The 26,438-nt window shown below is 53.9% G+C and overlaps 3 protein-coding genes across 4 annotated transcripts; 1 reads left to right on the top strand and 2 right to left on the bottom strand.

The window, feature by feature from the left end:
- Window positions 1-6,028: 6,028 nt before the first annotated feature.
- Window positions 6,029-12,414, bottom strand: Nkpd1 (NTPase KAP family P-loop domain containing 1). The gene is made up of 4 exons (XM_041654174.1): window positions 12,324-12,414; window positions 10,932-11,381; window positions 9,256-9,387; window positions 6,029-8,165 (listed from the first exon to the last, which is right to left on the bottom strand). The coding sequence occupies exons 1-4, from the start codon at window positions 12,412-12,414 to the stop codon at window positions 6,370-6,372; spliced, it is 2,469 nt and encodes an 822-aa protein (XP_041510108.1). The 3' UTR covers window positions 6,029-6,369.
- A 2,488-nt stretch (window positions 12,415-14,902) lies between these two features.
- Trappc6a (trafficking protein particle complex subunit 6A) lies at window positions 14,903-22,879 on the bottom strand. Its single transcript, XM_041654718.1, has 6 exons — window positions 22,738-22,879; window positions 16,691-16,758; window positions 16,436-16,553; window positions 15,860-15,943; window positions 15,681-15,774; window positions 14,903-15,164 (listed from the first exon to the last, which is right to left on the bottom strand). The coding sequence occupies exons 1-6, from the start codon at window positions 22,819-22,821 to the stop codon at window positions 15,133-15,135; spliced, it is 480 nt and encodes a 159-aa protein (XP_041510652.1). The 5' UTR covers window positions 22,822-22,879; the 3' UTR covers window positions 14,903-15,132.
- Window positions 22,880-22,991: 112 nt separating this feature from the next.
- Bloc1s3 (biogenesis of lysosomal organelles complex 1 subunit 3) lies at window positions 22,992-25,677 on the top strand. Of its 2 annotated transcripts, none has more exons than XM_041654716.1 (2): window positions 22,992-23,278; window positions 24,569-25,677. In XM_041654716.1, the coding sequence occupies exon 2, from the start codon at window positions 24,578-24,580 to the stop codon at window positions 25,166-25,168; it is 591 nt and encodes a 196-aa protein (XP_041510650.1). In that variant the 5' UTR covers window positions 22,992-23,278; window positions 24,569-24,577; the 3' UTR covers window positions 25,169-25,677. The 2 variants fall into 2 exon arrangements, with proteins under 2 accessions (XP_041510650.1, XP_041510651.1); XM_041654717.1 differs by lacking the exon at window positions 22,992-23,278 and adding an exon at window positions 23,826-23,891.
- The last annotated feature ends 761 nt before the right edge of the window (window positions 25,678-26,438 follow it).

The raw sequence follows: 26,438 nt of genomic DNA, 5'->3' as shown, positions 1-26,438 counted from the left end.
ACATACATACATGTAACTTATTATTTACAAATTTTTACTCCCGAATTGATTTTCTTGCTTCTCTATACTTCTTTAAATTTTATTCTCTATTTCTGAGCACTCATTACTCACTTATCCACCTGTGGTACAATTTTTTCTCATGGGTTCCTCACGTTTTTCTCCATATGTCTGGTCACTTCCGTGTTTTGGGGTGTTCACTGATAAGCCACATGTTAGGTGCCAATATGTTGTGGTCAGGGACCAGCCTGAACCATAAATTATTTCTCTGAGCAGCAAGAAGTCGTGGGAATAAAGACACAACTCATATGGCTTTATCGGGAGGGAGTTTTCAGGGATCCCTCATGAAGTCCTGAGTTCACATCCTGAAAAATCACCTGCGTTCATTCTCCAAACAGCTTTTATACCAAAATGTAAACTATGGGGAAAATTCATTAGCATTCTGTTTCCTAGGTAACCAGGAGAATGTGGTCACGTCCACACCTTTCTGTGCCCATTTTGTCACGTCTTCCTATCTATGCCTGCTCTGTCACACAGACTGAATTAACACCTCTTTCCCAGGTGACCTCCCAAATTACAAAGAAGGAGCAGAGCGACATTAGTGTATCCTGACCCTTTGTTTAGGATGGCGTCAGTTTGTCGGAAAAGGCTAAGTGACCACCTCCTGTGTGGCAGGTACAGACTGTGGCCTGAAATTCTGGCCACCATACAATGTAGAAATATGGGTCTGTATAATATGGCCCTACAGTGAGCCCTGGCCTAGACTCTATCAGTGAGGGGCCAGGTGGGCCTCAGCAACAGGGTACTCACTTGCTTGGATGTGGCCTTGGTTCAGTCTTGGGCACCACCGGAAGTGAAAAGTAAGGGGAGCCATATATAGGAAATGCCTGCCGCCTGCCTGTATGGGTACAGGCTGCAGCCTCATGGTGTCCTAAACCTGGGAGTCATTCTTGATTCAGCAGCACTAAAAATTGCCTGGTGTGGTAGCTCACTAGGTGGCACTAGGGAGTCAGAGGCAGGCGGATCTCTGAATTTGAGGCCAGCCTGATCTACAGACTACGTTCCAGGACATCCAGAGCTACACAGCAAAACCTTGTCCCAAAAAATTAAAACCAAACAAAAAATGTGGAAGTCCTCTGTACCCCACAATTGTATCTCTCAGAGACATTTTAAAACTAACTTTTAGGGGTTGGAGAGATGGCTCAGTGGTTAAGAGCATTGCCTGCTCTTCCAAAGGTCCTGAGTTCAATTCCCGGCAACCACATGGTGGCTCACAACCATCTGGAATGAGGTCTGGTGCTCTCTTCTGGCCTACAGACATACACACAGACAGAATATTGTATACATAATAAATAAAATTTAAAAAAAAACCTAACTTTTAGGCACATGGATGTGTGTACAAATTAGTGTTTGAATATGGTGCATGCCTGCCGTGGCACACTCACGGAAATCAGAGGGAGCCCCGGGTAGATTCTACTGCATTTGGTTTGAGTCAGGATCTTTTTCAGCAGGGTAGCTGGCCCAGGAACTGGAGATTATTCTGTCTGCTCCAGTTTCCTCATAGGAACCTTGGGGTTACAGGCGACCATGTTACGCTGTCTGGCTTTTACATGGATGCTGGGATTTGAACTCGGGTTTTCAGGCTTGTACAGCAAACTTTTTTAATCCACTGAGCGATGTCCCCAGCACAGAAGCCTCTCTTGAAACACTAGAGGCTTGTACTTCTGTCACCAACTGCTGCAGACAACGTCACCACTCCTTAGAACTCACTGGACATGGACACTTGTTTGGGAAGCCACACACAGAGGCCACTGCCAACAAAGTCACCATCTGTTGCATCCCATCCCTTAAGTACGCAGAAGACACCAGTACAGCCACCCTGCTACCTGCCCCTTCTGGGCTAGGCTGGGGAGGAGCTGAGGCATTCTAGGTTCTGGGGAAAGCCTGCCTGGTGGGGTCTTAATAGTATAGTCCCGCCGGGCGATGGTGGCGCACGCCTTTAATCCCAGCACTCGGGAGGCAGAGGCAGGCGGATCTCTGTGAGTTCGAGACCAGCCTGGTCTACAGAGCTAGTTCCAGGACAGGCTCCAAAGCCACAGAGAAACCCTGTCTCGAAAAACCAAAAAAAAAAATAAAAAAATAAAAAAAAAAATAGTATAGTCCCCAACCATCTCAGGGACTATGGTCAGTGTATTAAGTCTCAGCAGCTCTGGCCCTGTACTCACCCTCCATGGGCCTGGGCAGGGCTCCTCCTGTTTTCGGCTGGTCTCTGCTTGTACCAGCTCTCAACATGGCGTGAGAAATTGGTCCTTCCCAACTGCTGCAGAGACGATGTCCATCTCAGAGAGATGCTGAGGTCCAAAGTCCCAGGAGCTCATTTCTGAGATGATCACATGAAAAGGAGTCCCTTAGGGTGGGCCCCAACTAGCATGCAAAGGGTACTTATGAAAGGGAATTTGGGGGCCGGGGTGTGGCTCAGTGGTACAGTACCCACCAAGCATGCCGGTTTCACCCTCAGCATCTGCGTCCATCTGTAGTCTCTGGTACTCAGGAGGCTGATGCAAGGCTTATTGGAGCCCAGGAACTCCAAGCCAGGCTGGGAAACGCAGCAAGAGCCTGGCTCTTACCAAAGAAAAGAAGAGAATGTGGATACAGCCATAGGGCTGACCTTGTGATGCTGGACTGGAGTGAATCTCCATATGCAGGAAACAATGTCACTGTTGCCACAGCCTTGCAGAGCAGAAGTGTCAGCTCTGGAGAGCTGGTTTCCAGGACCATGGCATTGCAGGCTGGAGATGCTCATCTGGCCACATAATTCTTCCCTCTGAAAACTCAACCATTTGTCCCTCTTGGTTTTGGTTGTGTTTTGTTCTGAGACAGGGTTTCTCTGTGTAGCCATGGCTGTTCTGGAACTCCCTCTGTAGACTGGTTTGCCTGCCTTTACCTCCAGTGTTGGGATTAAAGGTATGCAGTGCCATGCCCACCTGGTTTGGTGGTTCTGAAGCTGTACCTTAGTGACCCTGACACCCTGACACAGGAAATGTTCCTTGATAGACTTCCTGGAGCTCAGCTTGAGGGGCAGCTACTCTCCACAGTGTCAGGGACACCACCCCTGCAAGCTGGCAGTGAACCCCAAGGGCTACAAACATCACTGGTTGTGGGACAGACTGAGGCTCTTATCTCAGCCATTGCAGTAGCTTAGGATTCTACACATGGCTCTTAGAATTCTGCTTGGTGGCAGCCAGCTCCTTGGCCTGTGTGAGATCACACCGAAGCCCTGTGGTGTATGGGGGGACTGAATCCTGACATTCTGTTTGGGTTTAGGTTTAGCAGACACACAGTCAGTCTCAAGATAGAGTAGGCAGGATGGAGTGGGGCATCCAAGAGGTGGAGGCTGGAGGATCGCAAGCTAAAGCTCATCTCTGCTACGGGTCAGTCTGGGCTGCATAAGGGGGGCCCTGCCCAGGAAACAACCCCGGCTGTGGCACTCAGCAAATGCTTCAGCTTCCTGTGGTCTTGGTCCTCCTGCTCCAGTTAGGGTGGTCTTGGCTGATCCTGGGATTCACCTCTTCCAGCCTTAACCTTGTGAAGAATCAACCACAGCCTGGCAGATGGGAGAGGAGATATCTGGCCCCCACAGCCTGTGCATCAGTGGGACCTGGTGGAGTCAGGAGGCCCTGTCAATACAGTGGCTTCACTGTACTTCTGTGTGAGAGCGGTGGTCACGGATCAAGAGAGGTATAGGATTCCCTGGAGCTGAAGTAACAGGTGGAAGTGGTTGGGACCTCTTGACTGAGATTTCTGTCCTGCCCAGTCCTGCAGTCATTCAGTGCTAAAGAAGCACACAGAGGTCTACATCAATTATAAACTGGTTGGCCTATTAGCTCAGGCTTCTTTTTTTTTTTTTTTTTTTTGGTTTTTCGAGACAGGGTTTCTCTGTGGCTTTGGAGCCTGTCCTGGAACTAGCTCTGTAGACCAGGCTGGTCTCGAACTCACAGAGATCCGCCTGCCTCTGCCTCCCGAGTGCTGGGATTAAAGGCGTGCGCCACCATCGCCCGGCTAGCTCAGGCTTCTTATTAACTAATTCTTACATCTTAAATTAGGCCATTATTCTTGTCTCTGTTAGCCACATGGCTTGGTACCTTTTATCAGTGAGGCGTTCTCGCCTTGCCTCCTCTGTGACGACTGTAGACTGACTCTTACCTCGTCCTAGAATTCTCCTGTTCTAGTTGCCCTGCCTATACTTCCTGTCTGGCTACTGGCAATTGGTGTTTTATTAAAACAATACAATATAAACGAGAGGGTACAAGACCACTGTCCCACAGTAGACCTGACATACATAGGTTCTGAAAACCAAAGATGGGTCTCCTGCAAGAGCAGCCCATCTTGCCAACCCCCACTCTGGGTGGTAAAGGTCTAATTCTGGTCGTCAGGCTTGACAGCAAATGCCGTTATTGGCTGGCTGATTGCAGAGCCATTTTCTAAAACATAGATTTTTAGTTAATTTATTTTTTAGAGAGGGTCTCACTATGCAGCCCTGGCCAACTTGGACCTCTCAAAGATTTGCCTGCCTCTGCTTCTGGAGTTCTGGGAGGAGGAAAGGTTTGTGCCACTATGTCCAGCACTGTGAAACTCCAAACATGAGCTTAGCCACAACAAGGCTGAAAGACACATTTCCTAACAGTTACAGGGACCCTCCGACTTGTGTTCACTCAGCCAGTAATCGTGAGAGACCAAGGAGGTCAGGGGTGGACTGGCTTAGCCCGAGACCTAAGGGATGTGAAGCCAATACCAACAATCAATGAACCACACAGCCTGAGAGTGGGTGAGCTCTTGGTTCCTGGGTGAGGGGTACTGTCCTCTTAGTCCTCAGGGTCCTGGCTCAAAAGTCACTAATTGGTCAGGAGTGTAAATCATCAGTAAGCTCCTACCTAGAGCCCCCAGGGGTTGTAGCTCAGTGGCAGAGCCCCTGCCTAGAATCCCCCAGTGAGGGGCTGGGGTGTGGCTCAGTGATAGAACCCCTGCCTAGAACCCCCAGTGAGAGGCTGGGGGTGTGGCTCAGTGGTAGAGCCCCTGCCTAGAATCCCCCAGTGAGGGGCTGGGATGTGGCTTAGAGGTAGAGCCCCTGCCTAGAATCCCCCAGTGAGGGGCTGGGGGTGTGGCTCAGTGATAGAACCCCTGCCTAGAACCCCCGCCTAGAACCCCCAGTGAGAGGCTGGGGTGTGGCTTAGTGGTAGAGCACCTGCCTAGAATCCCCCAGTGAGGGGCTGGGGGTGTGGCTCAGTAGGAGAATGCTTGTCTATTAGGCAGGAGGGTCTCATAAATCCTTAGCACCACAAAACAAAGTCATCCATTTGACCGCAGGTGTCTATGTAATTCAGGGCTGAGTTCTCTCCACACTATAGTGGATGAGGGACCCCAGCCTGAGTGTAGCATGTTTGACCACTGAGGACTCAGGAGCCACCCACAGGAGTGACACTCATCCCTGGTCTCTGATCATGCTAGCAGGAAAGGAAAGTCCCACCTGGCTTTGCTCTCTGACTCTGTATTCCCCTCATGTCTCAATCTCTGTTCCTCAACTTCCCTGCTGGTGACGTGGCTTCACAGTCAGTAACCAGCCCCAGCCAGTGGCCCCGGCGTGACTCGTAAAACAGGCATATCCTTAATAGTTCCTCTTGGACAGTTACCTGCCTACCTGGGGAAGGCAGTCCACACACCCATCTGGCTGAGGCCTATTTAGCCAACATGCTGAGGGGTGGAGCCACCTGGTGAGGTCACAGGCACCGCCCTGGGAAATGTCAGTTCCTGCTCTGCCCACAGAGGGCAGGCTAGGGTGTGGGGAACAAAGGCCTAGGATCCCCTGAGGCCTGGGTGCTCTCCTTTGCCTGAGACAACTTGGCGTCTGCCCTTCATCTCCCCTGCCCCCGCAGCCTCACCCACCACCCCCGCAAGCCTCCTACCACCTGGATGCCAACATCAGTTGCTAGGATGCAGTTCAGAGGCCTGGCTCCCTGAGCAGGAAGTTGGTTGGGGCAGGTGGCATCCTCACCTAGCCAGAAATCCATGACATGAAGGCCAGCCCTGGCTTTCCACAGTTTCCTTTATTGCTTTTTCGACTCCTGTGTTCCTCACTGGCCCCTCTGTTGGCTCAGACACTGGTGCGGTAACAGCCTACTCCAGGAAGCTACTACCCGCTGCCCTTTGGCTTCCAAAGTCACTAGGGTGTATGCCATCCCAAACCCCTTTGGTTTTGAGCCTAGCCCTGCCTTCACACTCTCATCAGGGCAGGTGGGATGTTGCTGCCACCCGTGGCTGCTGGTATTCACCATTCCAAACCCAAGCAGCCTCTACACCTCTGGAATTCAAGGACTTTTAGGCCATCGGCCTTGGCTTGCCGGTCCGGTCCCCAGGGTAATGTGCCTCTCTACTGTGTCCTGGTCCATGGGCCACCTGGGATGTCCCTGCGGTGTTATTGACTCGGTGACTGGCCTGGGGATCATCCCGGGATGGGGACTTGGGCGGGCTGGGTGGTTTGAGCGCGCTGACAGCCCTGATGAGGCCCATGCGGCGGCGGATGGAATGGTCCAGGTTGACCGTACAGCGTAGCAAACTCTGTGCCTCGGCCACGGTGAATGGGAAATCAGTGCCCAGAAAGCGCTCAAAAAGCTCGGGGTCGCCATCCAGGTCCAGCACATTCTGCAAGGCCTTGGTCATGGTGTGCAGCTCGCGACTGTTGTCGCAGAAGACGTCCCAGAGACGTGCACGGCCCTCGGGCGCGCCCCCCGCCTGCTGCCGGTCCTCCAGGCATTGCAGCACCCAGCTGAGGCGACAAGGCCACTGGTTGGCGAGCACCACCCAAGCCACAGCGTGGCGCGGGGTGGGTCCCACGCGGTTCGGCTGCTGGTGCTGCTGCTGCTGCAAGAGGCGGACGGTGATGGGCACAGTGTTGACGATGCGCCGCATGGACACCACGTTGTCGGGTACGTACTCGTACAAGCAGTCGTGCTCGTCGTGCAGGCAGCAGAGAGCCTCCTGGATGCGCCGCGCAGCCTCCGCGTCCACGCGACCCTGCGTGCGCTCCCCGTCTGCCTGTGTTTCCACCGCCAGTAGCTGAGTTCCCTCGCCGGCGCCCGAGCCTTGGCTCTGCGGCTGCAGCTTGCGTGTCAGCTCCCGGAACAGCAGATCGTCGCGGCTGCGCACCGCATCGTGCAGGAATTGCAGCTTGGTGCGACGGCCCATGACTGGCACGGAGAAGGGCAGCGTGACTGTGCGGTTGAGGAACAGGTAGCCGTTGTCTGCCGTGCCCTTCATGTTGCCCGCGCTCTCCAGGCACGCGGCCAGGATGCTGGGGTCCACCACCAGAATGAAGATGAAGGGTGCGTGGCTGTCGGACAGCAGCGTGTTGATGGCGTTCAGCACGCCCACCACGCGCTCCGGGTAGCACGTGTCCAGCCCCGTGACCTCCAGGACCACGCGCAGCCGGCGTCGCTGGTAGATCTCCAGGAAGCACAGGAAGTCGGTGAGCAGCTCCACCTCCTTCTTCACCTCGCACATGAAGCCCAGCTGGCTGCCGAACTTCTCACGCGACACCAGACGCTCGATCTTTTTGCGCTGGCTCACGAACAGGTGCTTGCCCACGGAGTACACGGCCATGAGCAGCCCCGAGCCCGACAGCGTGGTGGCTGCGCCTCCCAGAGCCTTAAGCACGCCACGACCCGAGTGGCCCGGCGCATGACCCCCCAGCGACAGGTACAGCAGCCCCACTCCCAGGCACAGCGCGGCCAGCAGCGCCAGCAGTGCCAAGCACACGCGGCGTCGGCAGTGCCACTCGCGTTGGCAGAGGCCCTCGCGTGGGCCACCTGGCTTGTTGCCCAGCACCGAGTACACGCTAAAGGGCAGCGCGCCGTAGTGGTGGCGTATGCCCTCGCACAACGTGGTCACCAGCCCCGCCCACAGCTTGTCGGTGCCTGCGTACTGCCAGGCGCTAAAGCGGATGAACAGGAAGCGCACGTTCCTGCGCCTCAGGTGCAGCTCGGTGATCACTGGCTGCAGAAACACCAGGAACCACAACAGCTGCGGGACGCCCCAGCCGCGCACGCGCCGCGGTCGCCACTGCACGCGCTGCAGCTCCTCGCTCTCGCGCTGCGCGGCCTCCTGCTGCATCAGCGCTGGGGGAGGGGAGGGAAGACGTTAAGAAGTTAGTGGAGATGGCAGGGAGGGGCTGGGCCCAAGGGCACTAAGGTGGAGGTGGGAGACCTGGAGAGAGAGACTGGAAAGTCAAGGACAGAAGTAGGGACCTCCCTGGAGAGAGGGTGGGACAGAGGTGGAAAGAACTGGGACCAGGCAAGAAGATGAGGCAGCCTGGAAGTCCCATCCATCCATTCCCCATACTAACGGGGAATGGATGGATAGGTGGACAAATGAATGGCATGCCCAGATACAAGGAGATGAATGGATGGATAAACGAATGAATGAAACAAGATGAATGAATGGATTATGAATGAATGAGTTAGTGACAGACCAGACAAGGCAGCGGGAACACAGCCTGCATCTTTCTCTGGCTGACTGTCCCTCCTCCAGGGAGCCTACCATGATCAGACTGGGTCAGGAATCCACTCTTGGTGTTACTGAGGACAGATGCGTGTGTCTCTCAGAGAGGGCAGGGCCATCCCTCCATCCCCCAAGCACCAAGGAGGTGTTGGCAGCATCTGAACAATGGGTGTTGAGTCCTCTGGGACAGGATGTGATGAGTGAACAGGACTGTCGCCTCGCCCACGACCTAGCCCAGGGCTGGAACTCAGAGCACCCTTTTCTGGGTCTTCATCTCCTCTCTCGCTGCACGCTTGGAGCAATGCAGGGCCAGCAGGAGCTGAACTGCAGCCATGACAGAGCGTGGCAAAGGCTGTGTCCAACAGCTGGCTAACTTTCTGCTGGCGTCTTCAGCGTACATCTGTGTGCTTGGGGTCTTGGGGACACCCCCAACCCCCACCAGAGTGCAGGGCTTGCATCAAAAGCAGGGGTGTGGCTTGCAGCCTTAGTGAAAAGCCCACACTTTCTCCTTAGGGCACTAGGGAGCAAGGAGTGTTCTTGAGCAGGAGTGGGGAAGGGACAGAGTATATTTCAAGAAGGTTCTTCAGAGTAGATTTGGTGGGGAAGAAGGGGACAGGGAGAGGATGGGACTTGGAGAACAGGAAAGGGACCAGGGACCGTGTTTCCTGCCCCCACCCCCACCTGCCCTCGATACAAGCAGACACTCACTCATGATCTTGTCCAGCATCATGTGAAGACGGCAGCCAAAGGGAGCATAGAAACCCACGGTCACAGGGACAGGCACGTGACACAGGGTTTTAGCCAGACAGCTGCAGTAGACATCATCCTCCGTCAGGATGTCTAGAGGTGGGAGAGAGAAACTGAGTCAATGAGGCTGCTTAGGTGCCACCCTCCCTCATCCCTTGTGCCCTCCATGCCTTCAGCCAGCCCTGCTCTGCCACCAGCATTCTCCTCCCTGAATCCCCAAGGTGACTCAGGTCCCGCCCCTCCATGGAAGGGCATCTGTGCCCATTCTAGGCTCTGCTCCAGTCCTGACCCAGAGATTTGCAGAATCTGGACTTCTTGGCCCTAGATCAGTAGGTCTGCTCAGCCCGTGGTTCTCGACCTTTCTTGGGGCACAAGGCCCGCGCAGAGGCTACAGTACTCTCACACCCCCCAAAAGCGTCACACACTTCCTGATTCCTCACAGGGACTTAGGAACTGAGCGAGGCCTGTGAGCCATATGTCCATTCTGTGACAAAGACCCTGGGGAGTAAGGAGGGGAAGGAGGCTGACCCAGTCTAACAACAATTCAGAACACAAGTTCCTTATCCCAGAAGGCCCTGTGCACAAGAACCACAAAGTCCCCTCTGCAGGGGCACCCTGTCCCCCTGAGCGTTACTTCTTAGACCCCAATCGTGGAAGTCAGTGCAGTGGGCTGCCGGGTGTGGCTGTGCCTGGTAGCAGAGCCAGGAGGAGCTTAGGTGAGCTGAGGTGACAGTGGCCTGGGTGGACCTCGTCCTCAGCCATACCTAATCGATGGGTGGCCTCACCTTACTAAGCCTCCTTTTCCTGAGCATGAAATGGACTTCCCGGCCCCGGGCGCCATGGCAAGGTTGTACATGCCCAACCTTGCCACGAGTGCCCATTCATTCCTGTTGCTCTGCTTTCAGTCCTGAAACAGCTGTGCGTCCCCACCTTTGCTATCGCCACCCCAAACCTGGGTCATGAGCCAGCCCCTCCCTCCTCCTGATGGACTCTGTAGCTGTCTCCTCCCAGTGTCCCCTTCTCTGAGGGACACCCCAAGCCTATGTGCCTGTCTCACCTTGACTGTCCCTGGAGCAGGCCACCTCAGTGCCTAATATGACCCTGCCCTAACGATGGCCCCATTCCAAGCCAGGTTCCCCTTTCCTGCCTGTCTTATTTGTCCTCAACATGACTGTCATCTCCTCACTGAGCGTCTTCCTGTGGCCCACTGCACCAGGTGACCATGCCCCCCATCCCCGAGTATTCTCCCCTCCTCCATGCACTCCCCACATCTTCCTTAACCTTCACTCTCGATCTGTGCCCCCCACACACACACCACAGCTATCCAAAATGCTGCCCCAGGTCCTCATCACCTCCTACCGCACGGCCTCTCTGGCCTTGTGAGCCATGGAGGGAGGGCTAAGAAAAGAGAAAGCAGAGGCAGGGCACCAGCCGAGGGACAGGGCAGAGGCACGGGCCTGGCCCAGAAATCAGGGTCCCCAGCAGTTGCGGAAGAGACCAAGGGGTTGGGATAAACCCTCTCCTGACAGGGATCACAGTGTGTGTAGAGTGAGGACAGGCCCAAGGCACCACTAGCCAGGGAGCAGAAGCGAGGCAGATGGGGACACAGCCCCAAAAGGAAGGCCTGGGCTGAGCACCGGCGCCATAGGAGGTGAAGGAGCCACAGGCTGGGGGCGCAGGCAGAGGCCGCGCCTCGGTGGGCTCGCTGGGCTCCAGGAGGGCACCGGCTGCAGAGGGCAGGGCTGGGCCGCTGCTGGCCATGGCTGATACTGCTGTGGGTGATGAGGTGGCAGGCTGGGGGGCGCTGGCTGGTCCTATGCGGGCAGCGGCGATTGCAGGTGACCCCTTCTGGGCCCTGCGAACTGGACAGTGCCGCTGCCGCAGCGGGCTGGGAGGGAGGGGTGGGGGTTGTCGCTGCTGCTGCTGCCGCTGCTGTTTCTGTAGAATGAGGGGCTGGGGACACCTGCGACAGCTGCTGCCACCCCGGTGGCTGCGGTAGGCCTGCTGCCAGTGAGCCTTGGGGGGCAGCTGACAGGGCCCGTGGGCGTGAGTGGCCACCGGGTCCTGGTACCACTGACGACAGCATCCTGGAAGGAAGGAAGTGGAGGTGATGGGACTGGGTCCCGGCCCCCCTGACGACACTGGTTTGAACCAGGTTGTGCTATTTGGTAAGGCTGGACTGGAGCATCCGTGGGAGCCCCAGAGGCTCCAGGAATGAGAGGTGCAAGAAGGACCCAGATGAGGCCAGACACAGGACACACAGGGTCCGTGCTTCCCAGGGAGACGGAGAGAGGACACTACCTTACCAGACATTCGTGCATCTTGGCACCCCGAATCCTGAGACTAACTTCCTGCATCCCTAGGGGGTCTTAGGGTGAGGATGGCTGAGGATCTACTAGGAAGTGGCTGGAGTAAAGGGAGGTGGCATGGAGAAGGGACAGGCCAGGGGCTGAGAAGGCAGGTGGGCCTGAGCTGTCAGACCCCGGCAGTCTGTGACATCTTTAGTAGGAGGTCATTGCTCCTCTCCCGCTCCCCTTGGTCCTTGTGGGAGCCTGAGCCACTCCCTCAGATACATTCAAGGGGGGGCGGGCTTCCCCTCCTCCCACCTATGATTCCTCTGGAAGTCGTCCCCCTCCCCCCACAGTGAACACTCCAGCCTTTGGGGTTCCACAAGAGCCAAGCATGGCTGTGGATGCCTGATGTCAGATTCGCGGGAGGCTAGGGTAGGAGCCATGTTTGAGTGGAGGAGGTCAAGGCTAGCTTGGGCTGTAGAGTGAGACCCTGTCTCAGCTCTTTTCAGTAAGACCAGACTCACTTTGTAGCCCAGGCTAGCTTGGAACTTGCAACAATCCTCCTGCCTCAGCCTGGAAAATGCCGGGACTACAGGCATGTGCCACAACCATTGGCTCTTGTGGCTTTTCTCCCTGGAGCCTGTTTCTGCAGGTGCACATAAATTCAGCATTCACCCACCCACCCACCCCACCCACCTCTCTTGCCGCAGCTCCACCCCTTCAAGACTGAACTCGTACCTTTTTGGTGCCCCGAGTCAGGATCCAAAAAGTATTGCTCATTGGGGGTCCGGCCACTTTTGGTGAAGTGGACATTGCAGTTCTTCTGCATGGCGGGCCGTGACGTCAGTGGCCGGGTCCTAGATGGAAGGGTCAGTGATCAGCTTGGTGGGGCCCCTGGCCTAGTCTAAGATGACTCCTTGTGACCTTGGACAGGCAAGAGACACAGTTCAGGTTTGGGGGCAGGGGGCTTCCCTGGGTCACTGGAGTGGGCACTGAAGTGAGAAGCTGGCATGGCCCCAAGAAGGAAAGTCAATAGCCAGATGACGAAGGGTTACTGTGCGGCCGGGTAGGGAGTACAGAGCTTGGGGCGCGGGGGGGGGGGGGGGGGGGCGCTATAGGAGGCTGATGCAGCCTGGGCTGGGGAGCCACCAAGCAGAGCCAGAAAATTTCTAAAATCCAAGAGTAGGGAATTGCCCGGCATGGTAGCACACACCTTTAATCCCAGCACTCAGGAAACAGAGGCAGGGGGATCTCTGAGTTTGAGGTCAGGAAGAGCTACATAACGAGACCTCTCACAAAACAAAAGCAAGCATAAGTAAATAAATGTGGGAGCTAAACACGGGGATGAAGAGAAGGGACTTCTGGTTCCTTCTGAGGAGACTCAGGCAGTGGGGTGGGGGCGCGCAGCTTGTTGAGAGGCTCAGAGGAGTCAGAGATGAGCTGGGGAAGATACCCTCTGCCCAGGGCAAAGGAACCTGGGTAATGAGGGTTGGGGATCAGACCAGCGGTTCAGCCCACCACCTCATGCTCCCCCATCCCAGTCAGGGCTCCCAGTACCTACCTGGTGGTGGCCCCGCGGCCCCAGCTCCCTGCCGTGGCCGCACGCAGGCCTGGCTGGAGCCCAGTGGCGCCCGCTCGCTCGGCCGGTTCTCCGGCGTGTGTCCCCGCCCTTTGAGCAGGCGCCTGGCCTGATGCTCTCTAGTACTGGGTACCTCAGACTGGATGAACCCAGGAAGGGGTGGAGAGCAATCCTCCCACCAGGTTTCTGCGCACTTCTGCTGGGAGGGAGGAGGCAGAAAGAATTCCACCAGTCTGGGGCACAGCTGTGTGACCGTGGGTCAGTGACTTCATCTCTCTGGGCCTCAGCTTCCTCATTGATGAATAGGCCAGATTGGCACCTGTTTCTTGAGGTTGTCAAAGGGATGAGTCCATCCAGCCCGGGGCTGGCCCTTAGGGCTAGCACAGCTGACCCATTTACCAGGCGCGGCTCCCCTGGCAACAGCACACACGGAGAGCGGCTCCCGAACCTGGGCACTCGGTAGCCCCTTTATTATCACAGCCCACAGAAGTCGTGCCCACTTCACAGATGAGAAACCTGAGGCCTAGAGACACAAAGCCCCTTCCTTGCCCCGGACCACACAGAGTGGGGAACTGAAAGGAAGTGCCGACTTCCAGGGTTCTGCCCTGTGCTTGGTTAGGCCAGGGTGGTGCTGGGAAAAGGGCGCCCCATACTGTGGCATTCTTTCCCTGCATGAGTGGGGGCTTGGGTGGCCATGCTGCCTCCTGCTGTCGAGGACAGGCTACTTTCTTCCCACTGTGAAGTTTCTTTTCTGCCAGCTGTCCTTCAAGCCCCTTGTTTGGGGACTGTCCCCTGGCCCACCTGGGAGGTGGAGATGTATCTAGAGGGGAACCGTGGAGTGCCAGTCCTGCCCGCTAGGCTGTGTAGCAAGGGAAGGGCAGAAATTCAAGGCTGCTGGACGTAGAGAGGGGACTAGGGTGGGGCCTACCAGGCAGGGGGTCATGTATGCAACCTGTGATACTAAAAGTTTAGTTGTAGGGAACTGGAGCCAGGGACAGGCCAGGGAACACAGGGGACATCTGGACCTCTCTAGAGGTGGATGCCCCAAGCACAGGGACCCAGCTGAGCCTGGTGACACTTATCAGACTTTGCTTGGGAGGCTGAGGCAGGAGGACCACTCATGAGTTCAAGGTCAACCTGAGTTACCTTGTCTTGTTATCTTATTGTATGACTTGTTTTGCTTGCTTTTATGTGTGGGTACCTGGTGCCCACAGTTGTCAGAACAGTGTGTTTCGCATCCTATGGAAGTGGAGTTATAGATGGTTGCAAACCACTATGTGGGCTCTGGGAATCAAATCCCAGGCTCCCCACAAAAGCAACAAACACTTTTAGCCTCTGAACCATCTGTCCTGTCCAGCCCAGAGAGACCTTGTCTGGGGGTTGGGGATTGGAGCGATCGAAAGCTCAGTAATTAGTGCATACTGCCCCTGCAGCGGACTGGATCCGGCAGACATACACATCATTAAAAACTAATAAAGAGCCATTGGCCCTTGTTCCTTCCCCTGGGCCTGGGTACCTACCCACACAGCAGTGGGCAGCACAGCCCAGGCTCAAGTCCAAGTGCAGCCTCAGATGCTACAAATACAACCAGAAGAAGGTGTCAGGGTGCAGCTGCGTGCACCATGTCCCGCAGGGCCGAGGGCAGCCCCAGATGTGTTCATTGGCAGAGCTGGTGAGCTGGACCAGGTGTTCAGGGTGGGGGTGGGAGCAGAGGGACTTGTGGCAGCCACTGCACAGGTCTGTGTAAAGAACCTTTATTGAACACTTGTCATGTGGGTCATGCCCCCCCCCCCATGCCCATTCTGAAGTCATGGGACCGTCCTGCCCGTTGGGGCCCTCCGGCTCCTTCCATTCCCTCGTCTGAAGCACATGATGAACTCAGAGCCTGTGAGCTCCAGCTTCAAGACCACCTGCAGAGGTGACTGCTGAGACAGGGCCACAGTGCCACCGTCTCGTGGACTGGGGTCCTCAGGACTTCTGGATCACCACTTGGAACTTACCTGGAAGGGAAAAGCCACGCCACTTTTAACTGGGGCTGGGACAGGAAGCCTGTCAGCAGGCTGGGGAGCCCTGGAGTAAGTGGGTTCTAGGGGACTGTCCCCACCCAACTGGCCCAAATCCCAGACCAAGAGGGAGCCTAGGGACAGGTGACTGAACTTGTAGGAGGTAGGAGGGCTGGCCTGAGCTCCTGTCTGCTCATTCATCCCAGGTCCCCACAATGGTGAGGAGCGGGACTCAGGCCCAGCAGGGCCCTGTGGGTTAAGATGACAGCAGGTGGGCAGTAGGTTTCCACACTTCGAGGTCACCAGGGAACCTGGCTAGGTGGCCTAAGATGCCCCACTGCTACACTTCCTTAGAGGCCCCAGGTGGCAGGCTGGGCACATGGGTATGTTCATGTTAGCTGTCTCTGGGCCTCAAATTCCCTGTCAGATGTGGTTTGGTACTCTGGTTCCCCTTCCCAACACTGAGGGACCAGGGATGGGGAAGCCACATTTGAGGGCTCCCGAGTGACTTACAGGCAGGCAGGGCAGCCGCAGAGGCGGTGACTAGGCTCTGGAAGCCCAGCGTATGGAGGGCGCCGCACAGGAGGCCGCAGGTGAAGGCCAGGAACTAGGATGGGGACACAGACCACTGTGGGAGGAGGGGACACCAGGCAGGGGGTGGGCAGATGGGCATTTCCTATATTCCCCAGTACCTTGGGAGCTTCCTCTAGATACTGTGACCCCGAGCCCATGGTGATGAGGAGGGGGAAGCTGTTGTCCTGTAGCACGTAGGTCCCCTGGCGACAGGAAAGAGCCTGGTGAGGCTGGGCGCTGACAGAAGACCCAAGGACCCCAGCACCCAATCCTTCAGCGCTGCTGGGGGCCTGGGCACCCTGCTGGACACGTGGCTTCGTAGGAAGCAGTTGCTGTCTGGCAGGAGTGCTGGAAGCTGAAGCCCTGGCCCATGAAACAGTGGCAGGGAATGGGCACAGTGTGGGCGTTCGATGGGGACTACCACAAGCCTGGGACAAGAATCATCATGTTGAGGCCACTAGCTAGCTCACTCCTGACAGGCAGGTTGAAGTTGCAGAAATAGCCCTGCCACCCGACTGCAGCCCTGGCTTCCCTTTGGGGCTCCAAGGAGAAGGTGTAGATGATTATAGAGAATCTATGGTTCTTGCTTCCCAAGTCCCCTGTGGGCCCACTGGGAGGTTTCCTTGTGGGGTTTCCACTGCCCCCAACTTGGAGGCCAGGTGCTGGCGCTGAGCCAGGTCAGCTCACACACCCACCTGGTGGTTGGTTCGGAGTCCATCCATGTGCTTTTGGAACATGGCTGCCCACAGATCTTTGCAGAGGAACTTGAGGGCATCCAGCTCCTCTCTAAAGGCCAGTGTCTCCCGGGGCAGCCTGGAGGAGGATGTTGATGGAGCCAGGCCATCTGGTACATGTGTGAGCCCACGAAATGTTCCCCACCCTAGGTCTTCCAGCTGAAACCCCAACATCAGGTCTGCCCACCCTCCCAGGCAGGTGGAGCTGGCTCTCACCTCTCACCCAGAGCCTGGCCCACACGGAAGCCCAGGCCTTCCAGGACTGACAGGCTCTTCTTCTTTCCCTAGAAGGTAAAGAAAGGGAGGTTCAGGAAGACACTGTGATGGTTTCTTCCCCAGCTTTCTCTCCCCTCGGCCAGGAAAGCTCAGCTTCTAGAACCTTCTAGCTGATTCCCGAAAGCTGTCCTGGTCTTCCGCCCAGGTGGAGTCTCTGAAACCAGCCCTCATCTGTCCCCAGCCCCATGTCGTCCCTGAGGTTGGGGCCTAGCTGCCTAGGTTGGGGCCTAGCTGACCTAGGCTACTTGGAAGGCTGAGGTAGGAAGGTCACATGGTGCCTGAGCTAGAGTGTATTCAGGATCAGTGTGGGCAACTTGGCCAAACCCTGTATTGAGAAAAAATTTCAAGGCACCTGTGGTGAGGTACTCCTATAGTCCCCAAACTTGGGGACAGAGGTAGGAGGACCAGAAGCATGAGGGTCATTCTCAACCACAGCGAGCTGAAACCAGCCTGGGCTACATGAGGTGCTGTCACACAGTTACAGGAAAAGGTTGGAGGTGAGGCTCAGCAGTAAGGTACGTCTGAGACCTTGTATTCGATCATACCTCAACACACCACAATCAAGGGGCTAGCTCAGTGCAGGGGGCCTGGGTGAAAGGGGCTAGCTCAGTGCAGGGGCCTGGGTGAAAGCACCTACATCTCAATCAAGGTGTTAGCCAGGCATGGCCGTACGATCTGTGACCCTAGCACTGGGAGGTTGAAGCTGAAGAATCACAAACTCAGGCCAGCTGTGGCTACATACTGAGACACCCTGTCTCAAACGCTACCCTCCTGGGCGTGATAGTACACACCTTTAATCCAGAACTCCAGAGACAAAGGCAGGTGGATCTCTGTGAATTCGGGGCCAGCCTGGTCTACAGAGTGAGCTCCAGGACAGCCGGGGCTACACAGAGAAACCCTGTTTTGAAAAAAACAAAACAAAACCAAAATAGACTACAGGACAGGTGGCATATGCTGATCGTTTTACTGTAGGAACAGCTCTGAGATGGAATGAACATGATAAACCGTGTTGGCTGCAAGGTCCTTGTGACTTATTAGTACATGCTGTCCTTTCACATGGATGTGGTGGACTTATTAGTACATGCTGTCCATTCACAGGGATATGGTGGACTTATTAGTACATGCTGTCCTTTCTAAGGGATATGGTGGACTTATTAGTACATGCTGTCCTTTCACACGGATATGGTGGAGAGACTTATAAGTTTGGTCATGCAGTCCAAACAAATTTATCAAATTAACAGATGCCATTTACCTGCTCAAACACAGAACAAAAACCATCTTTAGCTGACTTGTAATGTTACCGTTAAAAGTTTGTGTGTTTCTGAATTGGGCAGTGGTGCTGCACACATTTAATCTCAACATTTGGGAGGCAGAGGCAGGCGGAGAGTTCAAGGTCACCCTGGTCTACAAGAGCTAGTTCCAGGACAGCTAGACGGCTAGAGCTGTTATACAGAGAAACCCTGTCTCAAAAAACCAAAACCAAACAAACAAATAAATGAAGTTTGTGTGTTTCCAGAACAAAAGGACCAGACACCAATAAAGACAAGACAAGTAGCCCAGGTGACCCAGCCTCTCAGAATGCCTCTGTTGCCATTTCCTCAAAATTTTACATCCAGAACAGCTACAGAGCTGCTTGCTGAGATGGTCCAGCCTCACAGACTATTCAGCCAAACTTCAGATAAGCCTGCACCTTCCCATCACTCCAAGACTGGACAACAGCTAGCTCTCCCAGGACTTGACCATTATCCCAATTTTCTCAGGGTTCCCTAAAGATGCCGTCACCCCAGACAACAGGAAACAGTCTAGAGAACATGATGCCCATATTCCCAAGAAGTGGGGTGGGTGGGTTTTGGTTACTTGGTGGGTTATGGATGTTTGTCATTGTTTAGGGGGTTGGTTACAAGTTATTACTGGTGATGGTCAGGAAAAAAAGCTGAACAAAGGAGATTAGATTCAGGGATCCAAATCTGAAAAGAAGAGGGGGAGGGATATAGAAATGATGGGAGAAGAGAGGAGATTATCGAACTGAATCTGCTTTCTTTTCTTTTCTTTTCTTTTCTTTTTCCTTTTGGTTTCTTTGAGACAAAAACAGTCCCCGATTGTCCTAGAACTCACTCTGTAGGCCAGGCTGGCCTTGAACTCACAGAGATCCGCCTGCCTCTGCCTCCCAAGTGCTGGGATTACAGGTGTGTACCACCACCGCCCAGCTGAATCTACTTTCAAACTAAAAAACTAACTACTAGTCTCAAATATTTTACATTGGTATGGAGTTTTGTACACCGATACAAATTTAAGGTTATTATTGTTATACTGTACATGTTTCTACTCCTTATTTTTGTTTACTGATACAAATTTTAGGTCATTTTTGTTATACTGCTTATATGCTCCAACTTTTGTTTAAGATGTTTTTGTTTATTGATATGTATTTAAGGTTATTTTTGTTATATGTATATATGCTGCTCTTGTTTAACGTATTGTACCTATGCAGTTCATTTAAAAATGCAACGTAAAGTTCTAGTCCTTAAAAACTGGTATTATAATGCCAGGCAGTGGTGGCATATGCTATTAATCCCAGCATTTGGGAGGCAGAGGCAGGTGGATCTGTAAATTCAAGGCCAGCCTGGTCTACAAAATGAGTTCCAGCACAGCCAGGGCAAGTGAAACCCTGTCTCAAAAAAGCAAAAAACAAAAAAATGAAAACAACAACAAAAAGCTATTATTATAGGCCAGTTAGGGTAATTAAGAAACACAGGTTAGTAGTTAATCATTTGTAACAATCAAACTTGTAGTTATGTTAGGCATGTTTTCAAGATCACACAGAGATATATTTTAGACAGTCTTCAAACATTTCAAAGACATACAAAATATGGCATTTAAAATATTTTAATGACATAAAGCTTTTCATGACAATGAGACACATCTCCTGACAGCACCAACTTACTTCAAAAAAAGGATGATGGGCATTGAAGAACCTCCATATGGAGCTTGATTTCATTTGTGGGAAAGTTAGTCACTGGGCAAGAAACTGCCCTTGCCTTAACTGTTGACATTATGCTGTCCAAACTGGACAAGCAGAATACAAAAGACAGCAGCTGCCAAACTTTGCCAGACAGTGTAAGACAGTCCTTCAAAAATTCCTGCTTCACAGAAGTCTGTCAGATAGTCTGGGCCTGTAGGCCGAAGATGAATACCCCAATGTTCCAGAGGAACTTTCAGTGACTGTCTAGGCAGCCAGATGTCTGTCATTTCTATAGTTTTGAAAATTGCTTGCTCTGCACTTCCTGTTTACTTGGGTAATAGGTATATCCTTCTCAGGTCTCTAATGGGTACTGAAGACTAGATCAGAAATGGAGAAAACTTACATAAGAGGTATAAAGTGTTTAAGGTTGAGAGACACAATAGTTTAAACTGTTTCTCTAAAAATGTTTTGAGATCTAAAAAGATAGTTTTAGGATGGAAAGTTTGGATAGAAAATGTTTAGGTATAAACTTTAAATTAATCAAGGTAAGATAAATAGTAGAGTATTTTCTCCAAATATGCCAGATACAAATAGACTGAGCTTTGTGAATATAATTCTTACCTGATAATTGTTCTTATTGTGTATAATTTAACAATTTTATGTTAGAGTTAAAACCTTTCCTTTTTATCTAGTCAAAAAGGGGGAAATGGTATGGGATATGTGTACACTGTGTGATGATGTATTGCTGAACAGTCAATAGCTAGAATATAGACTATAGGAGGTACAGGCAGGACTTCCAGGCAGAGACAGGAAGTAGGAGGTAACTGAGGTACAGAGGAGACATGAAGGGAAGGAAGGAAGCAGGACAGGCTGCACACAACTTATCGTAGATTAATAGAAATGGGTTAATTTAAGTGATAAGAGCTAGTTAAAAACAAGCCTAAGCTAAGGCAGGCTTTCATAATTAGCAAGTCTCCATGCCATATTTGTGAGCAGAGCTGACAGCCCAAAGAAAACTCTGAGTACAGTGAGACAACAGAAAGCAGGGGAAGGCCAGGGAGGTGTGCAGAGAAGCCCCCAGCTCAGCAGCGCCTCCAAAGTCGCTTATTCTCCTGGAGGAGATAGAGCAGGGACTCTACTGCCCTGTGAACAGACCAGAGCCCGGCCAGCCAGTGTGTTTTTAGGGCTGTCCCCCCTGGCCACATGATCATGGGTAGAAGGAACAGGGGGTATAATACACAGAGAGGGTGCTGGGAGAGATGTCACCAGTACTGGGACAAATGACATACAGTACAAAGCAAAGAGCAGCTGGGTCAGGCAGATTCCCTATCCACAGACAAATTCTGGAGCTGAGGGATTGAGTTTTTGTTTTTGGTTGTCCCCAGAGCCTGTGCAGCTTCCAAAACATGGTCCTTCTTCCAAAGTCCCAATCCTGAAAATCAAAACAAGTTGTCTGCCTCAGGTGCTGTTCTAGGACCTGAATATTTAACATCCACAGATAAACTGCAAAAGTCCTTCTGATGAAATGGAGTGTTTGCAATAACCCACACACTCCTCCACAGACCTTGCTTTATTTTGTTGTGCTGAGGATAAAAACCTAGACTCTCACTGGGGGTTTCTAGGCAGGGGCTCTACCACTGAGCCACACCCCAGCCCCTCACTGGGGGATTCTAGGTAGGGGCTCTACCACTGAGCCACACCCCAGCCTTCTTATAGACTGCAAATCCCTTCTATATGATTATATTACTAAGTGATTATAATGCTAATACAATGTCACTGTTATCTAGTTACATCATACTGTTTAGGGAATTAGAAAAAAATTTCAGACAATCATTACAGACATAATTAAGAAAAATCTGTGCCTCAAATCCTAGTACTTGGGAAGTGTAGGCAGGAGGATCATGTGTTTAAGACTAGAATAGATTCCAGGTGCAGCCCCTTGGGAGGCAGAGGCCGGCTGTATCACACTGGGAGCACAGAGTGCAAACCAGACACAGAAGGGCCCGTGTTTGATCCAGGGGTGCTTTTCCCAAGTCAGAGAAGGAAGAGAGTTGTTTGGAGTCTGCACACCTATAATCCCAGCACTTTCCAGCCAGAGTGGCTTCATCAGAAGCCAGCCTGGAATAGACAGTGAAAACCTGCCTCACGACCACATGCTCAGGAGATTGCGGAGGGGGGGTTGTCAGGGAAGAAAAGAGAAAAAGTAATAATGCGGGGGCAGAGCAGTCTCTATGCAGGCCTTGAGCTCCTACACCGAAGGATCCAGAGGAAGCCATGACAGCTGCCATGTAGTTTAAAGTCAGGGAAGTTCCTGAGTCCTGATGCTCAGGCCTCACCCCCACCAACTCTATTATCCCAGCTGTGGAACCCCAGCGGCAGTAGTAGGAGCTTCTAGAAGAGGGCCCGGCAAGCTCACATTTCTGCGGACTCGCGGAGAGCTATTTGTAAACCTTTTGAGAGTCAAGGTGGCACAGAGCAGTCTCTTCGTGGCCCAGATGGAAGGGTCGGGCTGACCTGCCTGATGGGGTGGAAGACCCAGGAAAATGGGAGTGTGACATCCAGGACAGCTCAAAGGAACACGTAAGTGGTAGGAACTATTATGGGTTACAATACTTCAGTGACCCCAGCAACACCCTCCACATCACCGGGTGGGGTCTTTACTCACTACTGGAGCCAATCCCTATTAAAAGACCCACTGTGTGCTGGGGCATAAAGCGGCTCACCCGAGGCACACAGGCAGCGGGGACAGATAAGACGGGGTACGGCTAGGGTGCATTTTCTAAGGAGGAAACGGAAGGATAGGGAGATTAAGATGTTGAGTTGCACAATGGGTGGCGAGACGAGTCCTCATCAGTCCCTAGTAATAGCCAATTACCCTAAATACCAACGGCTCACCAGGACCAGGCCCCGAACTGAGCCCTGTCCCGAGTCATCTCATGCCACCTCAGCAATGACAGGCCAGGAGGGCTCGATCGCACCCCACTTCTCCACCGAGAAGTCACCCCCGAGGCCACGGCGTGCCGCTCACCCCCGAGCCAGGGTCTGGGTCCCGGGCCCACAGCTCCGCCACCATCTCGGTGTGCAGAAACTCGAACAGCACCGCGTCCGCCATGCACCGCCTCGCGCCCCACGCTCCCAGACAACGCTTCCGGCTCCCATTGGGCAGCTCAGGAGGTAGAGCCGACCTGATTGGTGCTCTGATATAGCCACGCCTCCTCCGCAGGCGCAGAGCGCGCTGAAGACGCGGAAGCGAGGGAGTGGGTGCATCGAGCTCCTTCTTGGGCCTCCCACGCTAACCTCTTCCGCCCTTACTTCGCTTCTCTCACTGTTTCCGGGTCTTCGGACATTCCCATTGGCTGAGTTTCTGATTCAAGTGACTTTCCCAGTTAAAAAAAAAAAAATTCAAGTGTCCTACAGAATTTTCCAAAATATTAAAAAATACGACACGAAAACGACTTGTCTAATCGCTTTCCTATTGGCCGGAGCTTGACTCATGTGACTCCACACGGAAAAACCGCCTCACTTCCGCCAGGCGGCGAATCCCTCTGGTTCGGAGCTTCGAAGACCTGGTATGGCCATCTGGGACTGTGGTGTCGGTGTCTCCCGTGAGCGTCCCCCCCCCCGTGAGTGCCCCGCGTGAATGTCCTCCCGTGAGTGTCCCCACGTGAATGTCTCCCCTTGAATGTCTCCCCGTGAATGTCCCCCCGTGAGTGTCCCCGCGTTAATGTCCCCTCGTGAGTGTCCCCGCGTTAGTGTCCCCCCGTGAGCGTCCTTCCGTTAGTGTCCCCGCGTTAATGTCCTCTCGTGAGTGTCCCCCCCTTGAGCGTCCCCCTGTGAGTGTCCCCCGTGAATGTCCCCCGCGTGAGTGTTCCCGCGTGAGTGTCCCCGCGTTAGTGTCCCCCTGTTAGTGTCCCCGCTTGAGTGTCCCCCGTGAATGTCCCCCGTTAGTGTCCCCGCGTGTCTCCCCGTGATTGTCCCCCGTGAGTGTTTCTCCGTTAGTGTCCCCCCCTGAGTGTCCCCCATTAGCGTCCCCCCCCCCCGCCCCGTTAGTGTGTCCTATCGAGTGGTCGTGCTTTCCGCGTCCGCCCTGGCGCCTGTGTTGGCTGCAAGCTGGCCAGGAGGACAGTGGAGGATGTGGTCTGTGCTGGAGGACTCTGGGAATTCTTGGTTACAAAGCGTTTTGTAAGCATTATTTTGTGTTACACTGAAACAGGGTCTCTGTGTAGTTCTGGATGGCCTGGGACTATCGTAGACCAGGCTGGCCTTGAACTCACAGAGATCTACCTGCCTCTGCCTCTGCCTCCTGAGCGCTGGGATTAAAGGCGTTATTGTTATTATTTTATAGTTACTTAGTTATTGTGTGTGTGTGTATGTGCGTGTGTGCAGAGGTCGCTAGACAACTTGACCTGACTCAGTTCTTTATTTATTTATTTTATTTTTTTGATTTTTCGAGACAGGGTTTCTCTGTAGCTTTTGGTTCCTGTCCTGGAACTAGCTCTGTAGACCAGGCTGGCCTTGAACTCACAGAGATCCGCCTGCCTCTGCCTCCTGAGTGCTGGGATTAAACCTGCCTCAGTTCTTGAGCCTTCCACCATGTCCATCCTGGGGGCGGGGAGGAGGGAGTCAGGCTTGGCTGCAAGCGCTTTCCCCGCTCGCTGAGCCATTTCTCAGGACCTAGTTCCGAAGCTTTGCATGGCCGGTCCTTGGTTTCCCCAGTGTACACACGAATGATACTGAGATGCTGAATTCCAACCCATGTGTACACCAGAGGAATCTGGAGCCGAGCCGGAACTGGCTGGGGGTGGCGGTGGAGGGTATGGTACTTCGGACCTCACGTCCCGGCGCTCCTCTTCTCCAAGCTCCGCGCCATGGCATCGTCCCAGGGTCGGCGGCGGAGGCCAGGGACGGTGGTACCCGGGGAAGCGGCTGAGACCGACTCGGAGCTGTCTGCGTCCTCGTCGGAGGAGGAGGAGCTATACCTGGGTCCCTCGGGCCCGACGCGCGGCCGCCCCACGGGGCTCCGCGTGGTCGGAGAGGCAGCGGAAACCGACTCGGAACCGGAGCCTGAGCCCACGGAGGCGCCGGGAGACCTACCCCCACTCGTGGTGCAGCGCGAGGCGGAGGAGACCTGGGGCACGGAAGAGACCCCGGCCGTGGCGCCTGCGCGCTCGCTCCTGCAGCTCCGGCTGGCGGATAGCCAGACGCGTCTGGACCACGACGTGGCGGCCGCGGTGAGCGGCGTGTACCGCCGTGCGGGCCGCGATGTGGCCGCCCTGGCCGGGAGGCTGGCAACTGCTCAGGCCACGGGATTGGCGGCCGCCCACAGCGTGCGCCTGGCTCGCGGGGACCTCTGTGCGCTTGCCGAGCGCCTGGACATCGTAGCTGGCTGTCGCCTGCTGCCGGACATACGAGGGGTACCAGGCATCGAGCCCGAACAAGACCCAGGACCGAGAGCTTAGGCTGACTCGCTGTTATCCCCCTCCCGCACACACACCTGACTGTCCTTGATCCCGGATCACTGCGGTCCTCAATGCCTCGTAGCCGTTGGTTTATGCCAACAGGAGCCAAGTCCTGGCATCTTCATTGATTTGTCCCGATTTTATTTATTCTTAGCACAATTCTGGGATCCCCACCCCCAAAACTGGGTCCAGGTTTTGTGGACGTCAACTCTGGTGTATTTCCTAAATCAAGCTTTACTCATGGGCTTTGATTTCTTTTGTATTACTTCCCTGGGTCCAGGCTTGCGGGGAACGGGCTCCCTCTAGTTTACATGCCCAAATGGTGGCCACTCCTGACCCAAGGAGACCTTTCTACACACCCCACAGACCCCTGCAGGACCCAAGCTGGGCCTAAGTAGTAACCCTTACCCCTCTTCTGACACCCATCAGGCCCTTTGGTCTGGCGCAGCGCCCCCAGGTGTTTTGACTGCTATATGACATGACTCCACACAGTAAAAACCTACCACTAACTGTGTTGGTTTCTGGATGCTAAAGGGACATGGATTGCTAATCTCGCTGGGCACGGAGGACAACAGTTTCGTTTTTCTTCTTTGGGTCCTGACTTTACTCTCTTGGCTCTATTTACATTTCCTCCCTTTGTCTGCCTGGTCCTCCTAAGATGGGGAGGTGGGAGAGAAATTCTCTGACTGACGAGGTATTTCCCCATGAAGTCACTTCCGCTGTCTCCCTTTTGACCAAGGGTGAGTGGGATGGTGATTTCTCCAGAGAAGGGTCTCAGAGGCACCTGCCTGGCCTGTTTAAGGTGAAGCTGGGGCCTGGAGAGCTCTCGGAGCAGACCTCGGTGGCAGCTCACAGCCAGCTGCAGCTTTTGCCCCAGTTTATCCAAGCTGCCTTCCCGCCTGCACTCGGTGCACACGCACACACGCATACATACACAAAGAAAAACCTCACGGTAAAGCTCTTAGAAGATCAGAGCCAGGAATGGAGAGATGGCTCAGTGGTTGAGAACACTGACTTCTCTTTCAGAGGATTGGGCTTCAATTCCCAGCACCCACATGGCAGCTCACAATCATCTATAACTCCATTTCCAGAGGATCTGGCACCCTTCTAGAGGCAAACATGTAGGCAAAACACCAATGTACTTAATATTTTAAAAAACAAGATAGAAAAGAAAATCGGGGCCCTTCATTTTTGTCTTGATAATATATTAAATTAATCCACTTCTTTTAGGGGTGCCTGTGTTAGAGTACAATATAGCAGTCCCTGTCCA

Source organism: Microtus oregoni, unplaced genomic scaffold (assembly GCF_018167655.1).
Source record: "Microtus oregoni isolate MIOR12 unplaced genomic scaffold, Mior012 000006F_ref0000085, whole genome shotgun sequence".
Classification (NCBI taxonomy): domain Eukaryota; kingdom Metazoa; phylum Chordata; class Mammalia; order Rodentia; family Cricetidae; genus Microtus; species Microtus oregoni.
This window is presented reverse-complemented; position numbering and strand designations above follow the sequence as displayed.